Source organism: Chionomys nivalis, chromosome 2 (genome assembly GCF_950005125.1).
Source record: "Chionomys nivalis chromosome 2, mChiNiv1.1, whole genome shotgun sequence".
Classification (NCBI taxonomy): domain Eukaryota; kingdom Metazoa; phylum Chordata; class Mammalia; order Rodentia; family Cricetidae; genus Chionomys; species Chionomys nivalis.
The window spans coordinates 115905759-115924577 of NC_080087.1; the positions used below are offsets into that span (position 1 = coordinate 115905759).

Genomic DNA, 18819 nt, shown 5'->3' on the forward strand with positions numbered 1-18819 from the left:
TCAGTTTAGTCCTCCCCACCTACCTAAGTTTTGCCCTATCAACAGGCCCAAAGCAACTTCTTTATTCATAATGGTTATCACAGCATACAGAGGGGACTCCCACATCACCTCCCCTTTTCTGTTTAAATAAAAATGAAGGTTTTAACTTTAACATAGTAAAATTACATATAACAAAACAGTTATTAAGCAATAATTATAGTTACAATACTTATATCTACTTTATCTTTTTTGTAACTAAGGAAAACTAAAACAATAACTATAAATTTTTTAACTCCATCAAAGACTCCAGAAGGATATAATATTACGTAAGTAAACAGAAAGTGTATTGTAAGCAACTTCCAGAACTCTATTATTGACAGAGACATCTTGCTGCCTGGACACTCACCCAAAGTTCTTCTGTACTGTTGGGGTATCCATCTTCAGCCTACAGGCCCATTGTATCCAGTAGATTTTTTCATGAAGCAGGAAATTTTGAAGACAGTTCTGCCTATATTGGCAGTTTTTCAGTCACTTTCTTCTGTGTCCTGCAGAATGCCTGGAAGACTCTTTTATGAAGCAGGAATCCCAAAGGATCATCTCACCTTTAGGCAAGTTTAGCAGTCATTTTTCTGTGGGTCCTCCATGTCCAGTTCAACAAGCAGTCCAGGCAAGAGAAGTTTCTTGCCCAAATGGCTAACCAACCTCATAAGGAGCCTCTTCGGTGCCCATCTTCCCCTTGAAATAGATTGGTGCTGCCAGGAGCAGATGTGTCTTAGTGTCATGAAAAGTCCTAAGTTTTTAAAACATTTTAAATGCCATATTCTGTAGTCTTTGAAAGGTTTGAAGGATGCCTATCCATCTGAAATACATCTCTTTACATCTAGAAAACCTAACTAACATGACTACAAGCTTGACTATAATAGGCAATTATCTATTAACCTGTATTTCTTAATTATACATTACATTTTTAAATGAATTGCATGATCATAATACCTTAGTCAAGAGCAGAAATATACATATAACAAAATTGGCATTAAATTTGTATCAATAAAGCAAGATCCATATCAATGCAAACTATCCATCTCTGTATCATAACTCCCTTTAAATTTAAACAAACATTTATAAACAATATATGAGAATATGGTTTATTTGACTTACACTTCCATATCACTGCTCATCATCAAAGAAAGTCAGGACAGAAACTTAAGCAGGGCTGGACCCTGGAAGCAGGAGCTCATGCAGAGGCCATAGAGGGGTGTTGCTTACTGACTTGCTCCTCATGGCTTGCTCAGGCTGTTTTTTTATAGGATTCAGGATCACCAGCCAAGGGATGGCACCACCCAAAATGGACTGGACCCTCTCCCACTAATAACTGATTAAGAAAATGCCTTACAGCTGCATCTTATGGAGGCATTTTATCAATTAAGGTTTCCTCCTTTCAGATAACTAGTTTGTGTGTGATGTTGGCATAGAGAAGCCAGCACACCAGTGAACCAAATGATGGCCACCAATTGGAGACAAATGTGAGAAGTCAGGCAAGGCAGGGCTTGGGGATAAGGAGACATGTAGATCAGGAGGAGACTCACTGAGCAGAAAGGAGGTACACTTACGTGTGACAACAAAGGGCAGTTATTCAATGATTCCATCACAAGACTTGCTTTAAAAGAAGTGTGCCCTAGTTCCACTCTAAAACAACGTGACGTGTTCATCCTTACTATTCTCCCTCTCTTTTTGTTTTCCTTTAGCATATCCGTTTTTCCACGATGGTTGCTGTCTTTTGTTCCATTGTTGCTTATGACACTGGAGACTGTTGAGTTTTCAGTTGAGATTGAATAAATTCCTTTCTTTCATTTGGTTCAGAGAGTTAAGTGAAAAATGTCAGATCTGTAAATAACAGCTGGATGCTGTTATAGGAATTTGAGATGGTTGTTTTGAACTGTGGGAGTATAAACCTGTAAACATATTGGAGTACTGATTTGGGGGAAAATGGGAAGTAAAATACTATCATCAAATGCCTCAATTTGCACCACTAAGACAAAAACAAATTACAAGACATACATGAGTTTGAAATGGCACAATAAAATCTTCTAGAAGCCCCCAAGTTCATCATCAGATGCCTTAGATCTGCTGTTAGGGAACAGGCTGTTTGCTACAGCTGTGGTTAAACTTAATATGGATCTTCAAGATATTATGTGACTGCCTTAAAGATGGAGACTGAGAGAAGAAACAGGATTATCAAATTATTGTCACCGAGAAAACCCAAACACGGTGTTGGACATCCTTCTGTTTATGTGTTGCTTTTATTGGTTAATGAGTAAAGCTGTTTCGGCTGGTGGTTTAGCAGAATAGGGAAAGTCAGGAATTCCAAGCAGATAGAGGAGCCCAGTCTCAAGTAAAGACAAGTGAGAAATGTAAGGCCTTCAGAAATATCTTTGACAACAATTTGGAGGGAAGGGAAGCTCATACAGCGGATGATGCCCAGACTAAGCACTTGGAAATGTTGGTCAAATATCCGAAGGCGTCGGGGTGTCTGTTGTCCCCACTGCTTTGTGGTGGGGTAATGTTAATCAATTACTTCAATTTTGCCATAGATAGCAAGTAATTGTACACACTGGAAGCCACAGTGACCTATTAATAATGCATCCTAATTTCTAAAAGTAGCATTTTTCTTGGCTCTTAGAAAAGCTGGTTTCTGTTCTTTGTTTTATATATAAACTCATGATTGAAGTAAAGTCATAAGTAATTTTAGAGAAGAAAAACACGTAATTGTAAATAATATTTCTGACCTTTTCTACATAAAATTAGCACAATCAAGTTTCTTGTTTAAGAATGCTAAAATAACCCTTATGGCAGGGTTTTAGGTTATAATATACCTGTAATATCAATATTTGAGTCAACCCTCAAAATCATAACCAGTCTGCATGTGAATACCTTTCTGACCTTCAGGTAGTGAATGCAAGAGGACCTACTCACCAGAACTGTTAGGACTCCAAACTATCACTTTATATTTAAATGCAAACAACAAACTCCCATATCTATAAACGTGTGGGAAAGACTACAACTACGAGACAGATTGAGTTCCAGGCTGCCTGATTGTCGTTCTCATAGACAGTCATATTAGAGTTTCACTGTGATCGAGGGATCCAAGGTCAAGGCACTAGTTAGCCTCCCGAAAGATACTACAGTATGTGGAAAATTAATTTTGATGCTATGTAAATATAAGGCTAAGGATTGTATTCTAATCCCCAAAAATGTGCTCCAGCTTCTAATGCAGAACAATTCCTACGGGTGCAAGTCGATAAATAACAAGTCAAGCTGTGGAGCAATCAAGGGAGAATGTGGTAACACACTGTAGCCGACGAAGTAAGTTCACCGGCAAAAGGCCAGAGCAGAGTGAGTAGGGCAGCCCCGAAAGCAACAGATACTCTCCGAAATCTGTTTAAAGATGAGAGTAAACCTCAGCTGCCACTGCAAGTGTGGCACAGAGAGTAGACTCAGATGACCAACATTTGCTCTAAACTGAATCAATTACTTTCCCTGATGATGGCAATGCTTCCTTGGTACTTACTAAACAACCATGGAAGCCTGCCCATGCTTCATCCCATCAAGCGGAGATCTCACAGAGACCCAGCAAACCCGAAGCCACTTATCTAAACAGATACTGCTTTCTCCCTGGCTCAAAAAACATAATTTTATATGTTTATTTAAAGATGCATTTCTCTAACTGTTGTTCTGTATCTTGGTCATATTACTATGGAAAGTGATGCTGGCAGAGATGGGTACCTTATCTGGTTCTCAAAAAGAATCAAGTTAATACTAAAAAAGGGATTTCCCTGAAGTCTATCTCCTAGCTGCCATGTTGATAATGATCCCTTCGCCTTGGTTCCCCTACAACGTATGTCCTGTGTCTTTCCTAAACTCCTACAATCAAGATGTTGCTGTCTTCTATTACAAAGGTATTTCAAATTCCATATAACTCAGTTATTTGCTCTATGTATCAGCTGCAAAACCAGTTTTCTAAACTGTATGACACAGAATATGTGGTCTGAAGCTAAGCATTTCGGAGCCTAGAACACTAGCCCTCAGAAAGTGGAGTCAGGAGGATGGACGGGAGTTCGTGGACAGCCTGGGCAATGTAGGGGATACAACAGGAATAGTCTAAAGGCAACATGTGTGAAGATAAATGTGGGAACCATCACATACGTCATACTCCCAGGAATTTGGTTTGCATGTTGGAAATGCACAACTCTGAGGAACTCTGCACCAAGGAGGCCTGTTTACTTACGCTCAGGTTCAAGTTTCCCAAGTTTAGTTGACTTTGTGCATCTCCTGAATCTTAAGACATTAAGGAACTCTAGAAACAGTAAGAAAACACAAAGATGCTGACAAGAGAGCGTGATGCTTGCAGCTTCTGAACTGGGAATGGCACACTCAAGCCCTTCTTTCTATAGGAAAAATGCTACAACTGGAGGGGTGTGTAAGACAAAATATATTACATCATTAAGACTTCATGAAGAAGCCGGGCGGTGGTGGCGCACGCCTTTAATCCCAGCACTCGGGAGGCAGAGGCAGGCGGATCTCTGTGAGTTTGAGACCAGCCTGGTCTACAAGAGCTAGTTCCAGGACAGGCTCCAAAACCACAGAGAAACCCTGTCTCGAAAAACCAAAAAAAAAAAAAAAAAAAAGTCTCCCCAGCATTGGGCCCCCCCCAAAAAAAAAGACTTCATGAAGATTATGCAAATGAGAGGAGGAAACTGAAAGTGAAAGTGAATATAAAGACCCCAACCTTATCTTCTAGGTGCCATGCACGTGATAAAACCACATGGAAGGGGATTTGGATGAAAATGCTATGAACATTTTAAAGAAGATATTAAGGCATCTTTTTGTGGTTAATTTTTACTGTTTTGTAATGCAAGTTTCCCATAATAGCACTTCTATAACTCTCTCCTTTAAGCTCTGTGTGAGTAAAAAACTTTATCTTTTTGATTATCATAAATACTTAGTACAGTATCTGTACTCATTCATGAAGTAAACAAATGGGTGCCAGCAAAAAGAAAAATCCTGCCTTAGCTAACGTGAGAGTGATAATGAAACAGGAAGTATGTGTAGGGCCTCAGATTGCAGCTAAAGTTCAGGGACAGGCCCTGGGAAGCTCAAAGAGGAACAGAATCCCAGAAACAATGATTTAAAAGTGTGCAGAATTGGAAACACTGGGTTGGTATAAATTATGTCTGTGTATTTTACATTCATGTCATTTCTTTGGGGACATAAACTTATAGAAGTCTGATGGGATAAGGGCACTTTGTCTGATTTTCCCAACTACCTTAACCCTGTTATGTTCTCCTATAGACTTGAGGCTCTGGATTTCAAGCCAATTTTGCAGTAAGCTTTAGTAGTGATTGGCACAAGTCAATCCAAACGCCAGAATCAGGTGGTTCTGAACATCGAGCGCTGCGGTTCTTCAGCTGCATTCTAGTTGAGTGTAAGGATGCTGTGTGTTTGTGCATGTCTGTGTGTGTGCATATGCATGTGTGTGTTTTAAGAAACCTGTATATTCAGATTTTATCAAGATCGTATGAGAAACTCAAGTATGAAAATGGGGCTAATGCTCTTTTCAGTGTTGTGTTACAAACTTTATCAAAGGCTGTGTCATGTTGGAAGGTACATCTGCTTATTTCTGCATGAGCTCTAGCAGATGACAAACATCTTTGGGGACACACCATGGGGACTAAGCATGTACAGCAAGGGCTTCTTATTGGAAATTGTCTTTGTTTTCCATCATCTGTCACCTGAAATGAAAAAATGAGAACAAACAAAAGCTTTTGTTTTTCTGGGCATTAATTTTCTTGAAGATAGGTGGCATGTATTGTATTAATTAAAAATACAAAAATGTAGACTATCAAGGATAAAAACACTTTAGGCAAAAACATCCATGGAGACTACTGTTTTGTCCAAGGTCACCCCAGGCAGAAGTGAATGGACTGGACACATGCCTATTTTCCAGTAAAAAAAAAAAAAAGAAAGAAAGAAAAGAAAGAAAGAAAAAAAAAGAAAAAGAATAAAAGAAGTGGCTTATTAAGGCGGGCTCTTCTACTCCGTAGCTATGACTACTGAAACACATAAGTGAACACAAATTCAAGGCTGGTTTCCTAATATACACTCCTCATTGGCTATTAAAGCAAGGGGGATACCAACTTCAAATCATGCCTGTGAGCTTTTGAGGCAATCTAGGTACTCGATCTTCTTCCCAATCTATAACATCCTTGCAGTGCAATGAGAGGATTAAATGTCTCTTTGTCAGTGTACTTTAATACCTTTCCGTGTCCTTGGAAAGCTATGGAAAGAACTTAGGGGAAGACAGAAAATGGGAGTGCCGTGTCCCCTCCCCCCTTTATCCAGTTCACAGCACCAAATTGGTGATTATAATGTTGGTCCTCACCACATGCAAGGAGACAGCCCAGCACAGTTGAAACATAAAGACCGTACTGTTTAATGCTCTGGGAATTCACAGACCTTGTTTCAGCAGGAAAGTAACCGTGAAAAGATAAAACAGCATATGATATTGGTTAAAGCGTGGCTTTCTTAACTTCCTTGCTATTTGAGCCTTTTGTGTGGGGTGAAGGAAGATGACAGTAATGGGATAATTGGAACCTTTTGTAGTTATGCACCATGGGGATTTAAAAATGAAATGACCAGTGTTGCAAGAGGCAATGAACGAGAAGTCACTGTGGAGGGTGTGAGTTTGCAGGGGTAGACAGGCAACTTCATGTCATTCTTTGCATCCATGCGAAATAATTCACATTGCCACTCCCTTCACATTGTGTGTCCCTGTCACTGCCACGTGCAAAGCAGTCGGTGCCCTTTTGGTGTCCCTACATCTCCTTCCTTCTGATGGTCAGATTACAGATATCTAGGACCTTCTTGTACCCTCCTCCCAAACACAGGCTATAGGCACCCGGCTTCAAACTACCTCCTCAAAAGAATCTTCTCATAGTTATACTACCATTCATTGAGCACATTCTTAATTCCCAAGCACTGCACTAAGTACTCTACACATACTCACTTATGAAACCTCACAACATCTACTGAAGTAGGTGTTATGCCACTTTGCATGTTAGAAGGTAACTTACCCGAGTCCTCTGGCGAGTAAGATTGGAAACCCAACGTGAGCTACCTGACTTGTGATTGTTGTAATCTCAGTGGCAAACATCATGCTGCTATATTCATCCTCCATGTGAGTACCCTCATCTCCAACTCGCCTAGGTATCTAGCTTGTCTCTCACAAGATCTCCTCTACTATTGATTTATAATGGCGTCTGATCTTTCCCCAGTAAGACTAAAGGCATACATAGCCCCCAACAGAAACATAAGCTCAGATACTCAGAGAGGGGAACTTGAGGTGCTGTAGATAAGAAGAAAGAGTTGTTACCAGTAAGCTAGAGGTGCTTTCAAGTGGGTCAGTTTAGCATTTAAGAGGCACTAAGTTAATCTAAGGAGACCATCATCATCCGGATCATTAACCTGCATGCTGTCCTCATAGAAACACTGTGTCTGGATCCCAGCGTGGAGCAAACATAGGCAACATCCCTTCCTAGGGAAGCATTGCAATGTCTGGAGATGACTAAATGTCACAGTAAAACAGAACTTCGTGGTTGGCAAGGGGAGGGGTGTTGCAAACATCATCTCAGTAAGAGGTGTCCCTAAACATCCCACAATACAAAGAATCCTCGGCAAAGAATGAAGTGGTCAAAATGCCCAAGTGTTAGTAATTCAGTTTTAGGAAATGTGATAATTTAGATAATAACTTCGAGAGAGATGGTAAGCCTAGCCTCCCTTATTAAGTTATAAACAGAGGAATGGCCCATGAAAAAGAGATGAAGTGAAATCAAAGGTGGGTGGGGGCATATAAAAGGGGAAGTTGGAAGTAGGTCTGAGGCCCAGCTTTTGATGGTTGACTTTACTCCAGGGATTCCTCTTTCACCTCGATGGACACCATAATCCAACTGGTTAGTTCATTTCCATGCATTAGGGAAAGGAAACATTTGATTGTCAACTAAGACCTTAGTCCAGCAAAGTAAGCCATTTGTATAGGGAGGTGGTCCCCACAGGAGTACTACTGGATGATTCTGTGTCCAAAGCACTGTTGGATGAGCTGATTTCCAGGTCACTGTTCCTCAAGGTATGGTCTGTACAGTATCTGCAATGACCATCACCTAGATGCTCGGTGTCAGAGCAGATGGCTGGGCCTTCATAAGTTTGCTGAGGCCTGATATTGGAATCCACTGTCTGACCATCATTCTGTGTGATTGAGTATACACTGGAGAATTCTCTTCGACTCTCATTGCAATGGTGACTTTAAAAGCCATGATTTTGCACTTTATTGCAGAGGCCCTAATTCAGGTAATAGTGTCTTTGTGGCATATTCTTGCACTTGGACTCACCTGGCTCTTTTCCTTGTTTTCGAATCTCTGGCATATATGTTCCGTGTGAGGCTGAATTTCTGCCTCTTTGAATGTTGATGTATTGGTACACCTCACCTTTTCCTATACAGGCTGCAGGACATGTTTGTTCTAATCTTGTCTTTGGCAGTGGTAAAATTGTACTGGGAAACGGGAATCCAAATTTCTTACAATTTTCTCCATCACCACAAACCAGACTGAATAGATTTGATGCCCAGAAGAGAGATGCCCAGAGCTATGCAATCCTCATTTTCTTATTGTTTTCATTCTTATTTACCTGGTAAGGAGCAAAGCAGAGTATAAGGTTTGTTGTTTAACTATAGATCTTAAGATATTGAATACCAAAACGTCAAAAGGCCAAAAATTTAATGCAGAGTGCACAGTAGAGACAATGTTCTATGAACACAAAGAAGTTTTTTTATAAAAGCAGAGGGGTATGATGATTTTAATTCATAATCCAAGACATTACTGCTTTCAATCAAAGAACTGTTTTAGCTTTGTTACCTCCTTATAAAGATCTCAAAGAATGAAATGGTAACATTGAAGAAATGGTTTGAGGGATGGACACGTTTGCAGGGATTGTACCTAAGCTGAGTTTGATCCACTAACCAGTGATTGTTGATGAGTAGTTAACTGTCTGCACAATCGGAGTTTGGAATTACCACCCATTTATTTCCTGTGTGAATTGTGTAAATTAGTCAAGTAGGGCAGATAAGAATGTTTTTTTGGCTCTGATTTCTTATCTTTGTGTGTAAGAGAGTGTGGGCTGTATGCGTATGTGTAGGGGCTATGGTTTTGTCTGTGTGTGTGTGTGTGTGTGTGTGTGTGTGCACAGTTATGAAAGCCAGAGGTCATCTCTTGGTGACTTCCTCAATTGCTTTCGAAGTTACATTTTGAGGCAGTCTCCCCCTGAATCTGGAGCTCACTTATTCAGCTAATCTGGTAGCCAGTGAACCCCAGGAGTCCTCATTAACCACCCTGGAGCTTAGATTACAGATGAATTTTGCTGTGCCCACCTTTTGCAAGTGGATACTGGACATCTGAAAGCAGGTTTTCAAGTCTGAATAATGAACACTTTACTGACTGGAACTTCTCCCTAGCCCCTGCCCCTGATTTCTCAAAACATATCCTTTCACAAAGATCATCAGAGAATAAAATATATCTATTATGGTGTTATTCTTTTTTTTTTTTTTACTTATTTATTTATTTTTATTCTTTTTTAATTAAAATTTCCACCTGCTCCCCATTTCCCATTTCCCTCCCCTCCTCCCAAATATTGCCCTCCCCCCACTTCCCTCCCCCTATCCCCACTCCTCTTCTCCTCCCCCCACTCCATTCCCCCTCCCTCTCGATATGGTGTTATTCTATAAAGAAACCAAAATTTACACTGAGATTTGGTCTCCTCACTGGATACAATGTGATTTCTACAATCCATTGTTAACGAGTGGGCAACATTCATATTGAAAGTCAACAGTAGTTATGGTCACAGGTTGTCAATGTTAGGAGCTTATTTTGTTCTAAAGGGAAAGGATTCTATTCTGTCGTTAACATTGCCAACAGCAGAATGCTGAAATGTGGTGCAAGCCAGTAAGCACCTGTATTTCTGTCTCTGTAGAAAACCCCAGTGTATGCCAGTCTCTGTCTGCTAAAATGCAATAGCTTTAGTTCAGAGTTCCTAAGCCCAGTATAGCTGAGGCTGTATTTGTATGTATTCACCTGACAGCCTATAAAAAAAAATTCATCTGTTCCAACCAAGAATGTCTTTCAGTTCTTCTTTAAAAGATAGAGAAATGATACTATGATGAGAAACGTCTTGCCTTTGCAGACAGCACATTGCTCAACCCTCCCCAGAGAAGCTGCCTCTTGTGGTAGAAGGCAGCTAACCCAGACACCCGCATTTGTTCAACTTGGGAGTGCTCAACTTTAAAGGCGATGTCTGCATCACGTTTCTCACGTCAAGACTCAAATATCTATGTGGAAAGGGATGCAAAAAAAAGTCGAAAGAGCTAGAAGTGGTGGCTGATTTCAAGGCAACTGTCTTCCAGACATAACAGGGCAGGTATACATTTGAACTCATAAAGACTGTGACAGTATGCCCAAGATGTCTACCAGCTCCATGCAGACAAAATCCCAGCATGGAGGAGGGGAACTGGGCACGAGGTTCCACTCCTAGCTGAAGAGATACTTCATTAGATTGCTGCTGGCAGAAGAATCAGTCGGCCTCAATAGAATAACAACTGTATATAGATGACATCCTCACCCCAGGAGTGGTCAACCTACACAGACAGCACTGTGTAGACTTTTAACAGGGAAGGAGAGACAGGGACAGGGATGAATGAATATTTGTCAGTTGGGTGGGTAGGACGGCTGGGGAGGATCTGCAATGAGTTGGGGGAGGTAGGTAAAAATGATCAAGATTCATGGTATGAAATTCTCAAAAAATAAATAAAAACGTTATAAAAAATAAAGCAAGTATCCATCTCGGAGGGATTCCCAGGTTCTTTTCCAAGATGAAGAGGAAGGGAGGGGAGGGAGAAAGAGAGAGAGGTTGAGAAATATATAGAATATAGGTTTTCAGAAAATAACTATTTTCTAAAAATTATAGGAAGTAGAAGAGAAAGTGTATTGTCTTTGAAATAAAATGTATTGGAAAAAGAACACTGTGTTCTAAGTAAATAGCACACGACCCTTTCAGGATAGAGCCAGAGGCATAAGAGCCCCACATCAGCTGTGGTGTTTTCGAGGTTGTTGTTGTTGTTGTTGTTTTATTGTTGCTATGCCTTTGCATCTGAGGACGGAGGCAAACTCAGAACTGTGCAGTTGGGTTGACCTTTCCCCAAGAAGCGTAGACTCGAGGGCTAGTGACTTCTGTCTGGGCCCAGGCTCCAGTGAGACCACAAAGGATGAGGAAGTACCGCCTTGCTGCTTGGTTTCCTCTAGCCCTGCTTCATGGTGGTAAGCAGTGCTTGCAGGTGCTCCGAGGACCAGACTCACTTTTTCCCCTAAGCAAAAAGCAACGCCCTGAGCTCCCAGCAGGCAAAAGGAAAATCAACTGGAAACAGAAGAAAGCGAGAAGAAAATACAAGACAAGCTCCTTAGGCATTCCCCGGCACTAAGGAAGGAATCAGCGGGTTCTGAAAAGCACCAAGGACTAAAGACTAAAAAGTGGGCAACCCGAGTGAAAGTGCCGCTAACACATGTTCAGAGTCAGGTTTGAAAGCCTGTGTGGCCTCATGTGTGCACATGTAACTCTCAGCCCCTAAGATTTCAGTTCTAATTTTTATAGTCGTTTTTAGGAAGTGGGTTCACTGACATTATCTACGAGACGTTATCAAGTTTCTGTCCAATTTTAGGCTCAATGATGATGTGAATGGCAAATAACTGAGTGCAATTGTAATTGAAGGTTTTAAAACATAACGCATAACATAACTGGATGTGTGAAAGACGGTCTTCTTAGAGCTTTTGTCTCGAGCTGATTGCCTTTGTTGTCTGCTCATAAGTTTGATTGTCCCTGGCATTTCACTTTCTCTCTTCCAACTTTGCTTACTTCTGCCATACCCTTATTTTTCTCACCTTTGCTTCACTGTGATGTTTTTCCAGTAAATGAACTGCAAACTAAATTTCAGATTACTCCCACTCATTCTCAACTCAACAAGAACCTGGATCCCACCTAACTGCTCGATGAAACCACATTCAAAGGCCAAGTTCATCTACACCTTCTTCTCGGTAGATTCTTAAGTTTAAAAATACTCTGAAATGTTAAACGCACAAAAGGCCAAACCATAGCTGAAGTGGATGGCATCCTTAAGATGTTCTATAATACTTTGACTGACTCTTGGGAACCTAGCCTTCCTGCTGGATTGCCTTGCCCAGCCTAAATACAGCAGCTTGATATGCCAGGCTTTGTTGATGCCCGTGAGAGGCCAGCCCCTTTCTGAGAGAATACAGAACAGGGGTGGTTTGGGGGGAGGCGGGAGTGTGGGAGTGGGAGGAGAGGCAGGAGGGGAAGGTTGCAATCAGGGTATAAAATAAATAATTTTTAGAAAAAGATGCTCCTGTAGGAAAATCAAATACTAATCTTTTAGTGCTAATGTGAGAGGGTTTTGAAGTTATGGATTAAGGTCGTGTGATGGTTTCTTCTGAATGTCAACTTGTCACAACCAAAAGAGGAAAAGAGCCGAATGGAGGAATTATCTACATTAGACTGGCCTGTGGCCATGTCTGTAGGGGATTTGTCTTGACTTAACTGAGGCAAAAAGAGTCACTGTGAAGCACACCCTTTCATGGACTAGACCTTGAACTGTACAAAAGAGGAAAGGTAGGAGGGCAGGAACAGCAGTGAACAGGCAGCCTAGGCACACGTGTTTCTGTCTGCTCTTGACTGTGGGTAAGATATGACTAGCTGCTCTGAGTTCCTGCCTTGACTTCCTCTCAGTGATAGACTGTACCCTGGAGTCAGAAGCCACACAAACCCTTTCCTCCCCTATGCTGCATTTGGTCAGGGTGTTTTATCACAGCAGGAACCAAATTAGAACAGGTTACTAATCAGACAGAAGAATTTTGTGATTAGCCTAGAAGAGTCAGACTGCCCTCCCGAAGCCGCGGACCCTGAGCATTCTCCCAATTTAGAACAAGAGAGGCAGAGAAAGATGAACCACAACAGGGGCCAGTGGGCTTTCCATTGTAAGAGGGGTTCAGCTGCTTCTGACTTAGTAAGGGACCATTAGCTGAGGAGTTCAGGCAGCCTCTAGAGGCTGAGCCTAACCTCCGTGTGACCGACAGCAGAGGCATGGCTACTTCAGCAATATTCCATGAGCCTGTAAACAGATTCTCCCCCAGCACTTCAAGAAAGACCACAGAACTGCCAACATCCAGATTTCAGCCTCATAGGACTCTAAGGTGCTCAGAATTTTTCACTCTTGAAAATTGGGAGATTATATAGGGAGTTGATTTCAGTCTCTGGGTGAGTGACTTTTTTTTTTTACAAGAGCAATGAAAAACAAAAACAAACTGCTAGCATATTTTCTGAAATGTTTGATATCTTAGTATTCAGATTGCTAATTCTTTTAAAGCATGGTTAAGACTGTTTGTCTTAACTTCCAAACAGCTTTTGAAAATCAAAAATGTGCCTTTTCCTGGCTGTACACATAGTCACTGAATGCACATACAAGAATGCATAGCCCTGAGAGTTTCTTACATTTTGGATATGTCTGGATATGTATTTATTAATTCTTTGAGAAATTCATACAATGTATTTTAATCATATTAACCTCTTCCCCCAACTCTGTCTAGATCTACCTCCCTTTCCTACCCACTCAGGTTTTTATTCTCTTTTTTTCAAAAGCCCATGAAGTCCCACTTACTCTTAGATACACGACCTTCCAATTGGAAGCTATTAGCTGCCAGTAGCTCCCAAGCTAAGGGTAGGACTCCTTGCTAACTTCCTCTTTCCATGCTGGGGCTTATTCTGGCCTGGCAGGGCTTGTGCATGCTGTCCCAACCACTGGGAGCTCATATGTGCAACTGCCCTGCTGGGTATAAAACAACACTATTTACTGGTAGTCTTCCTCCTCAGGCTCTTACACTCTTTTCTGTCTCCCTTTTCACCATCATGTCTGAGCATTGTAAGCAAGGGCTATGATGGAGATGTCCCATTTAGGGTTGAGCATTCCTCAGTATCTCGTTCTCTGTACCTTTATCTGTTGTGGGTCTCTGTGTCAATTGCTGCCTACAGCAGAAAGAAGCTTCTCCAGGGAAGGTTGACAGATGCACTATTATATGGTTATAAAATGATGAGTCATTAAGAATTGCTTTCAATCCATGTCTATTCAACAGAATAAGAGTAGTAGCTTTTCCCCTAGGGCTTGTGACCTGTCTAGCCACAATTTTTTGGACCCCATCTCTGTGCCAGTTACAAGTTCCATCTTGGGAAACAGGCCTTAACAGCAATCAGAAAGTGTTTGGTTACTCCCATGACATGGTTGCCACTATTGTACCAGTGGTCTTCTCTAGCCAGGTCGGTCATGACGGTAGCTCACAGAACTCACAACTGAATAAGACTGATGATTCCTTTGCTCCTCTGCTGGCATACACAGCACCTTCCAGCACTGTGAAAGCTAGCCAGGAGGGCATGAAGCCTCCAGGTGAATACAATCCTGATTTCCCCATGTTTTATGACCCAAGTACGGGGTACCTTCAGCAAATAGGGTCATGTCATCAAGTTCTGGAAATTAAGCAAGAGCAATGGCAATGTGCTATAATGTTTGGGTGTCTACAGGACCTCACAAGTCAACAACTTCTTTCCCAGAAATGTTTTTTTTTTTGTTGTTAGCCTCTAGTGCCTAGTAGGGAGATTTTTTACCTTATCATGTGATAATTCCCTTTAAATCCTTTTTATATATGTTCATATCTGTATATTTTCTGAATTGCCTTCCATCTGCCACATTCAGAGCAACTTTGGGATCATGATCTCTATTCTATGATGGTTTCTGCAAAATTCAATTTACTTCTGTAACCTCTCAGATGAGATCTATCCATGACTTTCCTTTTCACATCTCCAACCTGGCTCTTGCCTGCATTTTAGGAACATATCTTCCTCTGTTTTCTTAACACAACATTTCATCATTGAACATTCAGTGTAAATAAAGAAATCTTTTCTTCTTATTCCCATGTAATAGGATCTATCTCTCTGGCAGCCAAACTCAGGAACCTACAAGATCTCAATCCTAGATATGCCATTAACTGGATTTGGGCCTCCTGTTATTGTGACCTCAACTATCTTCCTGTGTAAGACTAGGGTGAAAACAGCAATAATAACAAGCTTACTTGGTGGTCAGTTTGTTAGAGTTTAAATGAGCTCTTGGGCCAACACCCAGCACCTACTGTTTACTTAAAAAAATTCCTTCCATTATTTTCTGTTAGATTGCTAAGTCCTTCTTTATAGTCTCCTCAGAGCCATTGTTGTAGATCAATACAAACCCTTGGAAACTTAGTATCTGCAAGCTCTCCTGCCTGTAGCTGCGCAGAGAAGATCCTCCTAAAATATCATCTTGATTATTGTTCAGAAATCCCTCAGTAGTCATTATCATTTTCAAACCCAGTAGAAACTTTCATGATGTTGACATTCAGAGCCATAAAGGAACCATCTTAGGCTTCAAATTTCAACTCTCCACTCCTGTTGTTTAATTCTTGGCTGTAGGTAGCATTGACTTCCAGCTTTTTCCTAATATTTGGTTTTGTTGTAACCCTTAACCTCTATGTTAACTAATAACTGTGCTTATTATATAACAGCCAATATAATATATTGACTTTTTAAAAGCATTATCGGAATTATCCTTACAATTTCCACAAAATGGTGACTATGAGATGTCTGTTTGATAAGTGAGCAATTAGCCAATAAATATCAATCTCTGACACCTGGTCCATTCTCCCCTGATGCCTGTTCATGCTGGATGTCTTTACCTTTAAGATTTGTTCCCTTGTAGTCACCTTCTTGATCCTCAATGGTTATTCAAAGCTTCCTTAAGAAATACATTTCTATACAGCTCGCCCAAGCTTCTGCAAATTCTAGTAGAATTCTTAAAACTGCAGGAAGTGTCACACATTTCTCACAAAGCCCAACAATGCCCAAAAATTTCACCTAATCAATTCTGATCATGTACTGTAATCGAGTGTCTTGTCTGATGAACTTGACAGTGACTCCTTGTGATTGGGCTATTGTCTGGTTTATATTTATCCATGATTGTTGCTCACTGTCCTCATTATTTGCATCTTCCAACACATTTCTGAAAAAGGACTGAGTCAGAATGGGGCAAGATGCAACAGGATGCTGGTGATATGGTGATGCAGCTTTTAGAGCTCCCCAGTGATGCCGTCCCATGAACCATGCTCTGCTGAGCTATTGGGATTCCCCTCCTTGGTGGTCACCATGAGTTCTGTCTACCTGATACTCCCAGATGCTCCTGGGTAATGCCTCCTTTAAAGGAAAGAGGTGTTCAACAGTCATAGGGATAGAGAAAGGAGGCAGTCAATTTATTTTGCCTCAGGCTGGGGCTTGAAATTTAGTCTCACTATACATTGGATGCGTTTTTCTACCAAGCTACAGCCCCAGCAAAATGAGCCAGTTTTAGATTGCAGAAGCTGAGGCATGGGAGGGACTCCAGGCTTTAGAGCCATGGCGCCTAAAGAGGAATAGAAGACAGACTCTATGCAAAGGCTAGAAAGAGAGGAAGTTGCTTAGGAGTTTCTTGAGAATAGTATGTGCTTCTTATAAGGTGCTTTGCCTACCGCCCTAAACTGTGAGGCAAGAATTTGGAGTTCCACAGTTAAGAAAACCCACACATACATTTTTAGAGTTGTGATCCCTGCCAGGCTTGACATTTTCTGGACACTTGACACCACTGCAAAGAGTGCGTCCATAGTTTCTTAAGCAACTCCATAACTGAGAAAAAGTTTATTTTTATTTTTATTTTCAACCCTGAAAATAATAATTTAAAAAATTACAACAGAAAAATCGAATGATGTTTTGTCAGACTCCCCATATTGCGTCCTATCCTGAGCCTGCTCATCCAATAGATATCAACGGGCTACATCGAGGGTGGACTCATTCATACAAACGATCGATGGTCTGTGTCGCTGTCTTGCACTAATGCAGGTGCCCAGGGAGAACTTGTGGACGAAAGCAGCAGTTCAACAGCTGATAGTTAGCTGCTCACAGGAAGTGGTGACTTGTGGCTTCGCCTTTCCTTTCTGTTGAGTTATATAGATGTAGCACGAACACTTCCCTTCTTAGGGGAGCAGAGAGATTTGGTCAACCAGCTTTAGCGAAGCCTCGGGAAGAACGGGTCTAAGGACATCGGAACTTTTCAAATTATTTTATGACTCAATCTCAAGGCCTATCATGAGCTTCCGAGGAAAAGAATTTTGGAAGAAGAGGCGGACAGTGAAGAGAGTGAACCCAGAAGGAATCCACAGGGTTAGTGCTGTAGGTATCTGAGCAAACTTCTCATCTTCTCGGCCATGCGTTCTCGGGAAAACGGTGTGCTTTAGAGCGGGTTTCTGTTACGAGCTACTGGGCAGAGTGCTCTGTTTAACATCATATTCTGTTGGGCTCGTAAATGGCCCTTTTACAACTTGAATATTTTTTGTGAAAGTCACCGTGTTTTTAAGTTTTATGTAACTGAGGAATCCTGATTCTGGATTTAATCTGATCATTGCCAGAGCAATCGGAATTCACCTAGGGTTATCTTAACGTTTGTGTATTATTATTTCTGAAGTTGCTTCTCTTGGTTCCATTTGTTTGTTTTTGGATTTATGTTTTTGGTTTGGGTTTGGGATTTATATGTCTGAGACAGACTCTCACACTGTAATCTAGACTGGCCTGCAATTACTGTGGAGTCCAGCCTGACTTAGGCTCCCAGCAATCTTCTTGCTTCAGATTCTGAGCCAGGGATTACAAATGTGAATTGTACTCTCTGCTCATTCTCCTTCCCAAAGAATAGCCCGAAGTTCCCTAAATTAAGACTCCATTGTACTTATTTGTTTACAGCTATATTTTCTTAAATATTGATTTATCATGTCCCACCAATTCACTTGAACATTCTTAGAAAGAACAATTTAAACTAGGAAGGAAAAGGTAAAGATTTCATCAACAGGGCCAAGGAAGATTAAAAAAGGTCAGAAAGATTTTATTTTACTGTAAAAATGGTTCTTCCTTATTATTCTTTCAAAATGTAAGGACAGCTATGGCAGAAACATGTCCTTGCAGATACTAATGTATAAATCTGTAGAAGTCAGTGGCAGCCGATTACCGGAGCACCTCCTGTGACAGGGAGGTTCACTTTATATGACAAAGTCTGCAGCAATGTCACTGAATGGCTCATTGAAAGGCTAATCACTTTGCAAAGCTTATCAAGTCCTGTATGACATCCTTAGAGCTGCCCTCAGGCTCAAAATCATGGTCATTTGGAGTCTGAACATTCTTGTTGGGGAGGGTGGTCTTCAATGCATTGTAAGACATTTAGCAACATCCCTGCCCTTTCTTTATGGGGTCTTGGTGACAGCTGCCCTGATAGACAGCTGCTATGAAGTGTCCTCGTTAAACACTTCATGACCCTGAAAAAGGAGCAACATTTATTTTCTGACTTGTAAGGTTGAAATTGTGCAATTCATTCAGCCTCTATCCCTGTAGTATATCTGAGTTGGACAAACCCAAAATGATCATGCCCCTTGGCATTGTTACTCAGGCGTGTGGCCTGGGTTTCCCCCTAACATTTGTTCCCCATTGCCAGAAATGTGAGCTCACTTGTGTCCTCTTGAACAGCTCTGGACGAGCATCCTCAGTTGTTTCTCTTTAGTCTTCTAGAGAGGATAATTGTTCCAA

General features: G+C 41.1%; 1 protein-coding gene across 10 annotated transcripts in view; it reads left to right on the forward strand.

Annotated features, from left to right (window-relative positions):
- Dock10 (dedicator of cytokinesis 10) overlaps positions 1-18819 on the forward strand; it is a 255903-nt gene that overhangs the window by 71744 nt on the left and 165340 nt on the right. For 2 of the 10 annotated variants that reach the window (XM_057761406.1, XM_057761408.1), the window contains exon 1: positions 17243-17421. The exons of 7 other annotated variants lie outside the window; for them this stretch is intronic. In XM_057761406.1, coding sequence (XP_057617389.1) covers positions 17338-17421 — 84 coding nt within the window. In that variant the 5' untranslated portion in view covers positions 17243-17337. Of the gene's footprint in view, positions 1-17242; positions 17422-18819 lie in introns of those variants that run through there. One more of the 10 variants, XM_057761407.1, reaches the window with a different exon arrangement.